The sequence below is a fragment of the Pan paniscus genome, chromosome 9, assembly GCF_029289425.2.
Source record: "Pan paniscus chromosome 9, NHGRI_mPanPan1-v2.0_pri, whole genome shotgun sequence".
NCBI classification, from domain to species: domain Eukaryota; kingdom Metazoa; phylum Chordata; class Mammalia; order Primates; family Hominidae; genus Pan; species Pan paniscus.
Window position 1 is genome coordinate 10,181,129 of NC_073258.2, and position 16,059 is coordinate 10,197,187.

Genomic DNA, 16,059 nt, shown 5'->3' on the forward strand with positions numbered 1-16,059 from the left:
ATTCAAATGGTTTTAGCACTAAAAAAAGACAAAATTTAAGGTGATGGATATTCCACGTACACTGATTCACTGATTTGATCTTTACAAACGATATTAATCTATTAAGTTATTACATGTACCCCAAACAATGGACATCTATTATGGATTAGTTAAAAAGAGGTAAAAAAAGAAATTAAAAAAGCAAACTCATTTAGGATCACATCAAAAAGAATAATATACTTAGGGTTACTTTTTTTAAAATTTTTCTTGAGACAGTCTCACTCTGTTGTCCAGGCTGGAGTGCAGTGGTACAATATCAGCTCACTGCAACTGCCACCTCCCAAGCTCAATCAATTCTCCCACCTCAGCCTCCTGAGCAGCTGGGACTATAGGCATGCTCCAGCATATCCAGCTAATTTTTGTATTTTTAGTAAAGGCGGGTTTTTGTCATGTTGGCCAGGCTGGCCTCAAGCTCGTGACCTCAGGTGATCCACTCCCCTAGGCCTCCCAAAGTGCTGGGATTATAGGCATGAGCCACTGTGCCAGGCCTACCTAGGGTTACTTTTAATCAAGGAGGGAAAAGACCTCTACACTGAAAGCTACAAAGCATTAGGAAAGAAATTGAAGAAAACACAGATAAATGACCCCAAATAGTAAAACGATTTTAAACAAGAAAGGTAAGGCTGGAGGCATCACACTTTCTGATTTCAAATTACATTAACAAAGCTATAGTAATCAAAATAGTATGGTGCTGGCACAAAAATAAACCCACAGAAATGCAAATCAACACCGTAGTGATTTATCACCTCACACCATTAGGATGACTACTATCAAATAAAAACAGAAAATAACAAATGTGGATGTGGAGATATTGAAACCCTTGTGCATTATTTGCAAAAATAAAAAATGGTGCAGGCAGCCACTGTGGAAAACAACGTGGCTGTTCCTCCAAAAATTAAAATTAGAATTATCATATAATCTAGCAATTTCACTTTTGGGTATATACTCTCCTAACATGAAAAACAATTGGGTATATACCCAAAATATTGATATATTTGTATAGCTGTGTTCATAGCAGTATTCTTCATAATAGCCCAAAGGTGAAAGCAACCCATGTGTCCATGGATAGATAAATGGATAAACAAAAAATGTGGTATATACATATAAGAAAATATTTTTCAGTCTTAAAAGGGAAGGAATCAGTGTGAGGATGGGTGGATTAAAAACAAAAAGAAGGAAGGAAATTCTGACATATGTTACAACATGGATGAGCCTTGAGGACATTATGATACATGAAATAAGCCAATCACAAAAAGACAAATACTGCCTGATTCTACATGTAGAAGATACTTAGAGTAGTCAAATTCATAGAGACAGAAAGTAGAATGGTGATTTACTGAGGCTGAAAGTGAGAGGGGAAGGAAGAGTTACTGTTTACTAGTTACAGTTTCAGTTTCAAAAGATGAAGCGTTCTGAAGATAGATGGTGGTGATGGTTGTATAACAACGTGAATTTTTTTTGGTGGTTTGTTTCTTTATTTTGTTTTGTTTTTGAGATGGAGTTTCGCTCTTGTTGCCCAGGCTGGAGTGCAATGGCACGATCTCGGCTCACTGCAACCTCCGCCTCCCCAGCTCAAGTGATTCTCCCGCCTCAGTCTCCCAAGTAGCTGAGATTACAGGCATGTGCCACCACATCCAGCAATTTGAATGTTCTTAACATCACTGAACTTTACACTTAAAATGGTTAAGATGGACATTTTTGTTATATGTATTTTACCACAATTAAAATCAATTTTAAAAAGTATATATCCCCAGAGGTCAACAGAAAGACTAGAGAGCACAGAAATAAATCCATGCATATATGGTTAACTAATTTTAGACAAGGTTACTGAGCACACACAACAGCAAAAGGATAATCTCCATAGTAAGCACTTTTGGGAAAACTGGATATGCACATGTAAAACAAAGAAATTGTATTCATTTTAAACCATTCTCAAAAACCAACTCAAAATGGATTAAGACCAAAACATGATACCTAAAACTGTAAAACTCCTAGAGGAAAATACAGGGGGAAATCTGCTTGACATTGACCTTGGCAATTATTTTTTGGATTTGACAGTAAAAGCTCAGGTGAGAAAAGCAAAAATAAGTTACAGCAAACTAAAATTATTCTGCAGAACAAAGGCTACAATCAACAAAATAAAAAGGCAACTTATGGTTTGGGGGAAAATATTTGTAAACCACATATCTGATAAGACACTAATATCCAAAATATATAAATAAAGAACTTACACAACTCAATAGCAAAAAAAACTCCAAATAAGTAGATTAAAAATTGGGCAAAAGATCTGAATAAACATTTTTCAAAAGAAGACATACAAATGACCAACAGGTATATATAAAAACATGCTTAAATAACTAGAAAATCTAGAAGAAATGGATAAATTCCTCGACACATACACCCTCCCAAGACTAAACCAGAAAGAAGTTGAATCCCTGAATAGACCAATAACAGGCTCTGAAATTGAGGCAATAATTAATAGCCTACCAACCAATAAAAGTCCAGGACCAGACCGATTCAGAGCCGAATTCTACCAGAGGTACAAGGAGGAGCTGGTACCATTCCTTCTGAAACTATTCCAATCAATAGAAACAGAGGGAATCCTCCCTAACTCATTTTATGAGGCCAACATCATCCTGATACCAAAGCCTGGCAGAGACACAACAAAAAAAGAGAATGTTAGAGACCAATATCCCTGATGAACATTGATGCTAAAATCCTCAATAAAATACTGGCAAACCGAATCCAGCAGTACATCAAAAAGCTTATCCACCATGATCAAGTTGGCTTCATCCCTGGGATGCAAGGCTGGTTCAACATATGCAAATCAATAAATGTAATCCAGCATATAAACAGAACCAAAGACAAAAACCATGTGATTATCTCAATAGATGCAGAAAAGTCCTTTGACAAAATTCAACAACACTTCATGCTAAAAACTCTCAATAAATTCGGTACTGATGGGACGTATCTCAAAATAATAAGAGCTATTTATGACAAACCCACAGCCAATATCATACTGAATGGGCAAAAACTGGAAGCATTCCCTTTGAAAACTGGCACAAGACAGGGATGCCCTCTCTCACCACTCCTATTCAACATAGTGTTGGAAGTTCTGGCCAGGGCAATCAGGCAGGAGAAAGAAATAAAAGGTATTCAATTAGGAAAAGAGGAAGTCAAATTGTCCCTGTTTGCAGATGACATGATTGGATATTTAGAAAGCCCCATCATCTCAGCCCAAAATCTCGTTAAGCTGATAAGCAACTTCAGCAAAGTCTCAGGATACAAAATCAATGCGCAAAAATCACAAGCATTCTTATACTCCAATAACAGAGAAACAGAGAGCCAAATCATGAGTGAACTCCCATTCACAATTGCTTCCAGGAGAATAAAATACCTAGGAATCCAACTTACAAGGGATGTGAAGGACCTCTTCAAGGAGAACTACAAACCACTGCTCAACAAAATAAAACAGGACACAAACTAATGGAAGAACATTCCATGCTCATGAATAGGTAGAATCAATATCATGAAAATGGCCATACTGCCCAAGGTAATTTATAGATTCAATGCCATCCCCATTAAGCTACCAATGACTTTCTTCACAGAATTGGAAAAAACTACTTTAAAGTTCATATGGAACCAAAAAAGAGCCTGCATTGCCAAGACAATCCTAAGCCAAAAGAACAAAGCTGGAGGCATCATGCTACCTGACTTTGAACTATACAACAAGGCTACAGTAACCAAAACAGCATGGTATTGGTACCAAAACAGAGATACAGACCAATGGAACAGAACAGAGTCCTCAGAAACAACACTACACATCTACAACCATCTGATCTTTGACAAACCTGACAAAAACAAGCAATGGGGAAAGGATTCCCTATTTAATAAATGGTGCTGGGAAAACTGGCTAGCCATATGAAGAAAGCTGGAACTGGACCCCTTCTTTACACCTTATATGAAAATTAATTCAAAATGGATTAAAGACTTAAATGTTAGACCTAAAACCATAAAAACCCTAGAAGAAAACCTAGGCAATACCATTCAGGACATAGGCATGGGCAAGGACTTCATGTCTAAAACACCAAAAGCAATGGCAACAAAAGACAAAATTGACAAATGGGATCTAATTAAACTAAAGAGCTTCTGCACAGCAAAAGAAACTACCATCAGAGTGAACAGGCAACCCACAAAATGGGAGAAAATTTTTGCAATCTACTCATCTGACAAACGGCTAATATCCAGAATCTACAAAGAACTCAAACAAATTTACAAGAAAAAAACAAACAACCCCATTAAAAAGTGGGCAAAGGATATGAACAGACACTTCTCAAAAGAAGACATTTATGCAGGCAACAGACACATGAGAAAATGCTCATCATCACTGGCCATCAGAGAAATGCAAATCAAAACCACAATGAGACACCATCTCACACCAGTTAGAATGGTGATCATTAAAAAGTCAGGAAACAACAGGTGCTGGAGAGGATGTGGAGAAGTAGGAACACTTTTACACTGTTGGTGGGACTGTAAACTGTTCAACCATTGTGGAAGACATTGTGGTGATTCCTCAGGGATCTAGAACTAGAAATACCATTTGACCCAACAATCCCATTACTGGGTATATACCCAAAGGATTATAAGTCATCCTGCTATAAAGACACATGCACACGTATGTTTATTGCAGCACTATTCACAATAGCAAAGACTTGGAACCAACCCAAATGTCCATCAGTGATAGACTGGATTAGGAAAATGTGGCACATATACACCGTGGAATACTATGCAGCCATAAAAAAAGTATGAATTCATGTCCTTTGTAGGGACATGGGTGAAGCTGGAAACCATCATTCTCAGCAAACTATCACAAGGACAGAAAACTAAACACCACATGTTCTCACTCATAGGTGGGAATTGAACAATGAGAACACTAGGACACAGGAAGGGGAACATCACACACTGGGGCCTGTTGTGGGGTGGGGGTAGTGGGGAGGGATAGCATTAGGAGATATACCTAATGTAAATGACAAGTTAATGGGTCAGCACACCAACGTGGCACATGTATACATATGTAACAAACCTGCACGTTGTGCACATGTACCCTAGAACTTAAAGTATAATTTGAAAAAAGAAAAAAAACAGGCTTGTTGATATTGCTATTCATCAAGGAAATACAAATCAAAACCACAGTGAGATGTCACCTCATACCCATTAGGATGGCTATTATAAAAGACAAGTGATAACAAGTGTTTGTGAGGGTATGGAGAAAAAGGAACCTTGTGCACTGTTGGTAGGATTCTAAACTGGTGTAGACATTTTGGAAACAGTAAGAAAGTTCCTCAAAAAATTAAAAATAGAACTACATATGACCCAGCAATCCCTTTGCTGGGTATATACTCAAAGGAAATAAAATCAGTGCCTCATGGAGACACCTGAGCCACCATAAATGGTTAAAGAAAATGGTGTGTGTGTTTGTGTGTGTGTCTGTGTACACACACACACAATGGAATATTATTCAGCCTTTTAAATATACATATTAAATATTCAGCCTTTTATATATTATATATATTATATACATACAGACACACACACACTACACACACGTGCACACAATGGAATATTATTCAGCCTTTTAAAGGAAGGAGATCCTGCCATTTGCCACAACATGGATGGTCCTGAGGACATTATGCTAAGTAAAATAAGCCAAACACAGAAAGGAAAGTATTGCATGATCTCATTTATATATATGAAATCTTTTTACAATGTCAAATACACAGAAACAGAGAGCAGATTGGTGGGTACCAGGAGGAGGGTGTAGTAGGTAATGGCAGATGTTGGTCAAAGGCTAAAATGTTGCAGCTATTTAGGATAAGTTGAGCAATCTAATGTACAATAGGAAGACTACAGTTAATAATATTATACCCACAAAATTTGTTAAGGGAGTAGACTTTTTTGTTTCTTATTTTTCACTTTTATGAGTGCATAGTAGGTGTTTATATTTATGGAGTACATTAGATATTTTGATACAGGCATACAATGTGTAATAATCATATCAGGGTAAATGGGGTATTCATCACATTAAGCATTTGTCATTTCTTTGTGCTACAGATTACAATTCTACTTTTTAAGTTTTATTTTAAAATGTACAGTAAATTATTGTTGACTATAGTTACCCTGTTGTGCTGTCAAATACTAGATCCTATTCATTCTATTTAACTATATTTTTATACCCATTAAACATGTCCACTTCCACCCACCTTCACTACTCTTCCCAGCTTCTGGTAACCATCATTCTGCCAAGAGAGTAGGTTTTAGGTGCTCCAACCAAGAAAAAAAAAAGATAACTATGTAAGATGATGCATGTGATAATTTGCTTAATTGTTACAGTTATATTATTATGTACATGGATAACAAAACATGGTGTATAACTTAAACATATACAATTTTTTAACTCATAAAACAGAAGAAAAATGTTGTGCCACTTCTTTCTGGTTTTATAGTTTTGGATGAGAAACTCACTGTCTTTCAAAATGCTTTTCTCTTCTAAGTAATATGTCCTTTCCATCTGGCTGCTTTCAAGATTTTTCTGTCTTTATTTTTCAAAAGTTTAATTAGGATGTGTCTTGTTGTGGATTTCCTTGGGTTTATCCTATCTGAGATTTGCTCACCTTCCTGAATCTGTAGCTCTATATATCTTTGACCAATTGGGAATGTTTTCAATCATTATTTCTTTGATTACTTATTGAATACCCCTTTCCTTCTGAGATTCTCAGGATATAAATATTAGCTCTCTTTTACTGTCTCATAGGTTCATGTGTTCTGTTCTTTTTTATTGTTCCAATCTATTTTGTTTATTGTTCAGAACAGGTAAATTCATCTTTATTCAAGTTCACTGATTTTGTCCTCTGTATCTCTATTCTGCTACTGAGTTCATCCAGCAAGTTTGTTGTTTTTTAATATTTCTATGAGTATGTTTTGCAGTTTTATAATTTCCATTTGGTTCTTATTTGTAACTTCTATTTATTTGCTGAAATTCTCTATTTTCATTTCTTTCAAGAAAATTAATTATTGCTTCTTGAATCATTTTTTATGGCTGCTTTAAATCTTTGTTAGAAAATTTCAATATCCGCTTCATCTTAGTCTTAGTGTTGGCATGTATTGCCGTTTCTCATTCAAGTTGTGTTTTCCTTGGAATGAAAATTGATATTTGACCATATCATGGACATTCTGGATATCATATTATGAGACTCTGAATCTCTGAATCATGCCCAGTCTTTTTCAGCAGTCATCCTTGTTGAGCTGTAGCTGAAACTTCCAGGTATGTTCCAGTCTGCTGAAAATGGAGAGCTGACTCATACTACTTTCTTCCAGATGGGTGAGGGGAATGTTCAGCTCCCCACTGCTCTGCTGACTTCATCCCAGTGAAGGGCATTGATTTGTATGCCTCCTTACCTTTAAGGTTCTGCTCCCTGTTGGGACCCATTGCCCCTAAGGAAAGGTGAGGTGGCTAGCTGGTTCACACTACTTCATTGCAGGGAGGGTTGGAAGCTCAGCTCCTCACTGGACCACCACTCACATTGGAGCAGGAGAGTCATGATGCGGGCTGTAGAATACCAGATAGCCCTACCTCACACCATCTCATTAAGTCTTGTTGCTGCCAGGTGACAGTGGAGGCTCCTTTCTCCACTGAACCCTGCTGACATTACCCTGGCAGGGGAATCAGAGTCGGGGCAAGGTGAAGATCAGCATGAGATGGAACAGGGACTCCTCTTAGGGGCCCATGGGCCCCCTCAAGCATAGAAATAACAGAAAAAAAAATTGAGTTTTTTCAAGGGAAATTTCAGACACCTAGCTAGCTCTGAGAAGTAAATGAGAAACTTGATATGAAAGAAAGTAATAGTGGCGTAAAACAATAGCCAAGGAAGTTAGAATTACGGGATGTTTGGTTCTCCTGTAGAAACTTAAGATAGCATCTTAACAACATATGTCCCTGGGTTGTTTTTCAGAAACCTGGACCCCCACCAGATGAAAAATTCCATCTGCTGGCACATAGACCTCAGATAAGGAGGAAATGAGGACTGAAGTCTGACCACAGCCATGCTTTGCTCTAAATTTCTTCCTGATGGGCATGGGAGGGGTCACACTCCAAGGCCAGAACTAATATTCTTTTCTGCTAATCCCAAAGTTTTAAACAAAGTTTTACCTCCTGAACCAACTGCAAATCAGAAAATCTTCAAGTCCACCTATGATCTGTTCCCTATCTCCACTTCAAGATCTGCCACCCTTTTAGGTCAAACCAATGTATTGCCTCCATATTCCGATTTATGACTTTGCCTGTAAACTCTGCCTCCCCACCTTTAAAAATCCTTACTTGCAAGCCATTGGAAAGATCGGGACTTAAGCAAGGGCTGCTTGATTCTCCTTGCTTGGCACTCTGCAAATAAATGCTCTCCTTTCTCCTGCTATAAACCTGGTGTAGATGTTTGGCGTTACTGTGCAGGGCAAGTGGATCCCAGTTCAGTTGGATAACAGGCTCCCTGATTGGACCCACTGAAACCCAGGGAAGGGGGAAAATATAATTTTTCCATTGCTTTTTGTCTAGAGTAAGGCAGGGAATGCCAAAATGTTTTCTTTTCTCTCCAGGCCACCCTTTTCCCAGTTCTTTGACCAGGAGAGAACAGTCTTTTCTTACAGTTGTTTTTTGTTTTTTGCTTTTGTCTGTGTCTGTTGGCAGTTCTAAGTTGGAATTTTCTAAAGAATCCTGTCCTGGATATGTGGAAGCAATAAGGAAACCCCAAAACTTCATTGCTATGTTGTTTTTCAAGTCCAATAGTTCCTAGGCAGTTAACCCTTTTTATTCCACCTTTGAAAGTCTTCCTACTTGTTTTTGTGCTACATATAGGGATTTTTTGGTAAGAAGAGGAAGGGCCTGGAAGAAATGGGGCTACTTCAGCACCAAGGTAATCAAAAATCTATGCCTTCAAACATGTAGAAATATGCAGTTTCTTATGTATTTCATGCCACAAAGTTGGTGTAATACAAATTAGCCTGCCATATCCAGATATAGAAGTCTCTATACTTACTGTGAACAGAAAGGGTTTGCTAGAAAGAAATGTGTCAGAGAAAAATGAAAGTTCATGGTGAAGTGTTCTCAAATTGCCCTTCACTCCACAGGAAGTATGTGCCTTAAAAAAAGCCAAAGAATTATGAGAATATTTGTGCCATTGATCTTTTGCTTAACCTTACGTGCCTCAGTTACATCCTTTGTAATACAATAATTTTTAAAAAAACTTTAAAGAGTTATTCCAAGAAATAATTAGGTTAATACTATACTTGTAAACAGTGATAACAGTGCCCAGAATGTAGTAGACAGTTTAATCCTGTTACTACTATTACTAACATTTGACTTCTAGATCTTTTAGCTCTCCAACCATGCAAATGCATAAAGGAGCAACTATTTAGTAAAGTGTGAATTCAAACCTTTTAGTAAACTAGGCTGAGACTCTAGTTGCTAATCTAGGTTATAAAAGTGTCAAGGAAGTGATGTAGATGTGCTGAGGATGGGTTTGTTGTAAAAGCCTGTCTCTGTTATAGCAGGATCTCACCTAAACAGTCACTTGAATCAGGCAGAAGCATTCAGCTGATCAGTGGCCAGGATTCAAAGTCAGCAGAGTCAGCAGTTCAAGCAGGAACAAATGCTTCATTCAGCCATCCATTAATTCATTAATTTTTTCTTTATCTCTTCATTTTAAATATGCAAGTATGCTTATTAAGTTCTAGAAACTGTTTGAAAATTAGGTACATGGGGAGAAAAGATGTGGTAGATTCTATATGAAACTTTCAACACTGTCAAGAAAGCAAACACTAAATCTGTATCTACACGTGCATTGAGTATTCTCAAGAGAAGAGATAGGGTTCTATGTAATATCATTATTTGAAGTTCTACTAAAATAACAAGCATCATGAGAAAGTATTTTTCTAACAAGCTCTCTCTTCAGAGCCCCCTTAATCTCCTTGTTCCTGAGGCTGTAGATCAGGGGGTTCAACATGGGAATCACCACCGTGTACAACACAGACACCACCTTGTTCTGGTCAGTTGAGTAGCTAAAATTGGGCATCACATAAATGAAGGTAATGGTCCCATAGAACAGAGTAACCACAGTGAGGTGGGAAGTGCAGGTGGAGAAGGCCTTGTGGTGCCCCTCAGTGGAGCGCATCTTCAGGATGGTGATGTAGGAGACAGCTACGACACACACAGTGACCACAATGATGGATCCAGAAGAAAATGAGAGAACAACTGTGGAGACACTGGTATCAGAACAGGAGAGTTCAAGTAAGGGAGCGAAATCACAGAAAAAATGATTGACTTGATTTGGTCCACAGAAGAGTAAAAAATAGAAGGAAGTAGTATAGGAGACAGCAATGAGAAAACCAGCTATGTAAACTACTAAGAGTAGCTGGACACTGACTTGTGTGGACATTCTGGTTGAATAAAGCAGTGGACTGCAAATTGCCACAAAGCGGTCATAGGCCATGGCAGCCAGAAGGACGCATTCGACTGTTGCAAAGAAAGCCGCTGAACCAAGCTGGATGGCACATCCAAGGTAGGAGATTGTATTTCTCTCCACCAGGAAGTTTACAAGCATGGTGGGTGTGACAGAAGATGAATAGGCCACGTCAGCAAAAGCCAAGTGGCTCAGAAAGAAATACATAGGATGATGGAGCTGAGAAGAAATTCTGATAAGAATAATTATGCTGAGATTACCAGATATGGTCACCAGGTAGATGCATAGGATGATCATGAAGAGGATGACTCAAAGGATTGGATCATCTGTTAAGCCCAATAGGATGAACCCCGTCAGAGCAGTGTGATTCCCGTCCTTCAGGGAATTCATGGGACGAAGTAGCTGCTGACTAAATGAACCCTAATGAGAACAGTACATTAAAATGTTATAAATTTGATGGCTTCATCTTCATTAATATATACATGAAGGTTAATATGAACAGATGTATCATTCAAGGAAAGTTTAGACTTTTTTTTTTTTTACCTTAGGGTTTCACTGTTTATTTATTTATGTGTAATGAGTCTTTCTATATTTTAAAATCTGTTTTAGAACACCAAAAAATTGCTTCTAATAATGTATATCCTTTTCAATTTGTATTTTTAATGAAATATATTTAAAGTTGCTTTAAAGAGAAAGATTTTAAAACATAAGACTTATAAGAATAATAAAAGGTATGGTACATATAACAAAAATGATTAAAATATATTAATGTAAGATTAATGAACACTTAAATATTAGCTAACATTTACTGAATGCCTATCAAATTACTGGCTCAGGGTTAAGAATTTTATCTATATGCATATAATATATAACATATTATTGTATTATATACATTATATATACAGAGATATGTATTTTAATTTCCATAAAATAATATGAAGCACTTTTATTATTACCATTTTATAGATAGGGAAACTAAGTTTGAAAATGTTAAGTAATTTACCTAAGGTTACATAGCAAGTGGTAGAATCTGGATCAGAATCCCATATAGTTTGAATCCAGTCAATTTCCATAATAACTATGTTATTAATGTAATTTGTATAAAATTGTATAATTTGTATAAAATTGTATAACCATTACATTTATAGCATAGTTGGAGAATATTTACCATGAAATCTGGTACACTTGAAAATCAGTAGATAACAGATTAACATTTCAGTTCTCTGAAATGTACAACTGATGTATAAAAGAGAAGCCTAGCTAGTTACATAGTTTACAATGTTTATCAGTTAAACAACACTAGTTTTTTAAAAGAGACATACAATTTTCTTCATAGGACAGGGAAGAAATGGGAATTTCAAGTTATGCTTATGAATGAAGTCACCTAGTATAAATTGATTAATGACTTTTATTATTTCCAATTAAAATATTATTATATCAAGTAGGTTGAAATACCAATTTAACCATTATGCAAAATGTTGTATGATTAATATTCAGAACATAATTAAGATATTTAGTCAAACCAAATCTTTTCCTAGTGTAACAATGTTAACAAATTGAAGTATTATAGAATCAAATAATATTATTTTGGACATAATATACAGAAGAACAAAGTTTCAGCCTAGAAATATAAGAAGTTTACCAAGGGCCACTCTGCTGATGGCCAGCTTGACCCTCATCTCCAAGTTTTCTGGCCTTATAGCCTTATCTTTCTCCGAAGTGTCTAGCTGGGCCAGCCATGGTGGCTCACATTTGTAATCCCAACACTTTGGGAGGCCGAGGTGGACAGATCACTGGAGTCCAGAAATTTGTGACCAACCTGTGCAACATGGCAAAACTTCATCTCTAAAAGTTAGCCAGGCATGGTGATGTGCACCTGTAGTCTCAGTTACTTAGGAGGCTGAGGTGGGAGGATCACCTGAGCCTGGGACGTCAAGGCTGCAGTGAGCCATGATTACACCACTACACTCTAGCCTCAGTGATAGAGTGAGACCCTGTCTCCAAAAAAAAAGTGTCTTGGGCCGGGCATGGTGGCTCACATCTGTAATCCTAGCACTTTGGGAGGCTAAGATGGGTGGATCACTTGAGGTCAAGAGTTCGAGGCCAGCCTGGCCAACACAGTGAAACCCCATCTGTACTAAAAATATGAAAATTAGCTGGCATAGTGGTGCATGCCTGTAATCCCGGCTACTCGGGAGGCTGAGGCAGGAGAATCACTTGAACCTGGGAGGCAGAGGTTGCAGTGAGCCAAGATCACAGCACTGCACTCCCAGCCTGGGTGACAAAGTGAGACTCACAGTTAGTTAATTTATATTAGCATTATGGCTGAGTGCCAAGTTTAGACAGCAGTGAAAGACCATGTGAGTTTCTGTTCTTATGGGTGGATAAATGAAGAATCTTGGTAAATTGAATTATGCCTGTTAACTCACACTAAATTGACGGCAGAAACTTAATTTAATTCACTAAAGTTACTTGCTAGCTGACTGCAAGATTACATCTGTTTTGCTTAATTATGACTTGTGAGTACACATACAACTTTAGAGAATGAAGTGTTCTCAAATGAAACTCATTACACCAGATTCACCCACAAATCCAAAGTCTTACCTCATGAAATAAAAATTTAATCATCTGGCCGGGCGCGGTGGCTCAAGCCTGTAATCTCAGCACTTTTGGAGGCCGAGTCGGGCAGATCACGAGGTCAGGAGTTTGAGACCAGCCTGGCCAACATGGTGAAACCCCATCTCTAAAAATACAAAAATTAGCTGGGCTCAGTGGTGCACGCCAGTAGTCCCAGCTATTCGGGAGGCTGAGGCAAGAGAATCGCTTGAACCCGGGAACTGGAGGTTGCAGTGGGCTGAGATCGCGTCACTGCACTCCAGCCTGGGCGACAGGGTGAGACTCCAACTCAAAACAAACAAACAAAAAATGTAATCATCTTACACTTATAAATTTAGATTCCTTGTTATTATATAGTAGCCACACTGTATTATTTTTTGCCTTTGGGGATAAATCTCTGAAGAGTCTAGAGATTCAAATGTGAATTAAAAGCAGCAGGAATCATTATCACATTCTCAAGTGAATATTGAGCAGTTCAACTCACAAAAACACACATAATCTTTAAAAGGTTGTCAATTCTCAGATGATCAATTTTTTTCATTTTGTCTGGGGGGTGGTGCACTTTCATTTGATAATTAATGGGAGTATAATATAATGCATTATCTCGTAGCCAAATATTGGTTCTAAGTTTACTTTGATACTTCAGGTTAAAGAATACTAAACTGCAAATATAAAACAGTAAACAGTTTCATTCATTCAACAAATGTTCATTTTCTAAGTATTTTGTATTGTTAGAGAACGTTCAAATAAACACAATTAGGAACAACAAAGGAAATATTACTACTGACCACATAGAAACACAAATAATCATCAGAGACTTCTATAAACACCTCTATGTCCACAAACTAGAAAATCTGGAAAAAAAATGGATAAATTCCTGGACACATACATTCTCCCAAGACTGAATCAGGAAGAAATGGAATATCTGAGCAGACAAATAGCAACCTCAAAATGAAAACAGCCAACTATGAAACCCACAGCCAACATCATACTGAACAGGCAAAAGCTGGAAGCATTCCCCTTGAAAACTGTCACAAACAAGGATGCCCTCTCTCACCACTCCTATTCAACACAGTATTGGAAGTCCTGGCAAGAGCAATGAGGCAAGAGAAATAAATACAGGACATTCAAATAGGAAGAAAGGAAGTCAAACCATTCCTGTTTGCAGATGACATGATTCTGTATCTAGAAAACCCCAATGTCTCAGCCCAAAAGCTCCTTAATCTGATAGATAACTTCAGCATGGTCTCAGGATACAAAATCAACATACAAAAATCACTAGCATTCCTATATACTAACAAAGCCAAGCTGAGAGCCAAATCAGAAAGGCATTCCCATTCACAAAAAGCATAAAATACCTAGGAATATAGCTAACCAGGGAGGTGAAAGATTTCTACAATGAGAATTACAAAGCACTACTCAAAGAAATCAGAGATGACACAAACAAATGCAAAAACATTCCATGCTCATGGATAGGAAAAAATCAGTATTATTAAATTGGCCATGCTGCACAAAGCAATTTACAGATTCAATGCTATTCCTATTAAACTACCAATGATAGTCTCCCCAGAACTAGAAAAAAATTAATTCATATGTAATCAAAAAAGAGCCCAAATAGCCAAGGCAATCCTAAGCAAAAAGAACAAAGCTGGAGGCATCACGTTGTAATACTCAACTTCAGACTATACTACAGGACTACAGTAGCCAAAAGAGCATGGAACTGGTACAAAAGTGACACATCGACCAACAGAACAGAATAGACAACCCACAAATAAGGCCACACATACAACCATCTGATCTTTGACAAAGCTGACAAAAACAAGCAATGGGGAAAGGACTGTCTATTCAATAAATGGTGCTGGGATAACTGGCTAATGATATGCAGAAGACTGAAACTAGACTCCTTTCTTACACTACATTAAAAAAAACTTAAGATGAATTAAAGACTTAAATGTAAAACTATAAAAACCCTGGAATATAACCTAGGCAATACCATTCTGGACATAGGAGCTGACAGAGATTTCATGATGGAAATGGCAAAAGCAAATACAACGAGACCAAAAATTGACAAATGGGATCCAATTAAACTAAAGAGCTTCTGCACAAAAAGAGAAACTATCATCAGAGTAAACAGACAACCTACAGAACGGGAGAAAATATTTGCAAACTATGCATCCAACAAAGGTCTAATATCCAGAATCTATGAGAAACTTACACAAACTTACAAGACGAAAACAAAAAGCCCATAAAAATGTGGGCAAAGGACATGAACAGACACTTTTCAAAGGAAGACATACAAGCATATGGAAAAAAAGCTCAATATCATTGATCATTAGAGAAACGCAAATCAAACCCACAATGAGATACCATCTCACACCAGTCAGGATGGCAATCATTAAGAATTCAAAAAAACCAGATGCTGGTGAGGTTGCAGAGAAAAGGGAATGCTTATACACTGTTGGTGGGAGTGTCAATTAGTTCAGCCATTGTGGAAAGCAGTGTGGTAATTCCTCAAAGAGGTAAAACAGAACTACCATTTGACCCAGAAATCCCATTTCTGGGTATATACCTTGATATGGTTTGGCTGTGCCCCCACCCAAATCTCATCCTGAATTGTAGCTCCCATAATCTCCATATGTCATGGGAGGGATCTTGTGGGAGGTCATTGAATCACGGAGGCAGGTTTTTTCCATGCAGTTCTTGTGATAGTGAGTAAGTCTCACTAGATCTGATCATTTTATAAAGGGCAGCTCCCCTGCACATTTGCTCTTGCCTGCCACCATGTAAGACACGCTTTTGTTCCTCCTTTGCCTTCTGCCATGACTGGGAGGCCTCCCCAGCCATGTGGAACTGTGAGTTTATTAAACTCACAGTTTTCTTTATAAATTACTCAGTC

At 37.6% G+C, this 16,059-nt stretch overlaps 1 protein-coding gene across 1 annotated transcript; it reads right to left on the reverse strand.

Moving 5' to 3' along the window:
• Positions 1-9,959: 9,959 nt before the first annotated feature.
• On the reverse strand, positions 9,960-11,258 carry LOC100980306 (olfactory receptor 5P2). The gene is given in 1 exon segment (XM_003819117.4): positions 9,960-11,258. A coding segment is annotated over 1 exon segment (978 nt). The 5' UTR covers positions 10,938-11,258.
• Positions 11,259-16,059: the final 4,801 nt, after the last annotated feature.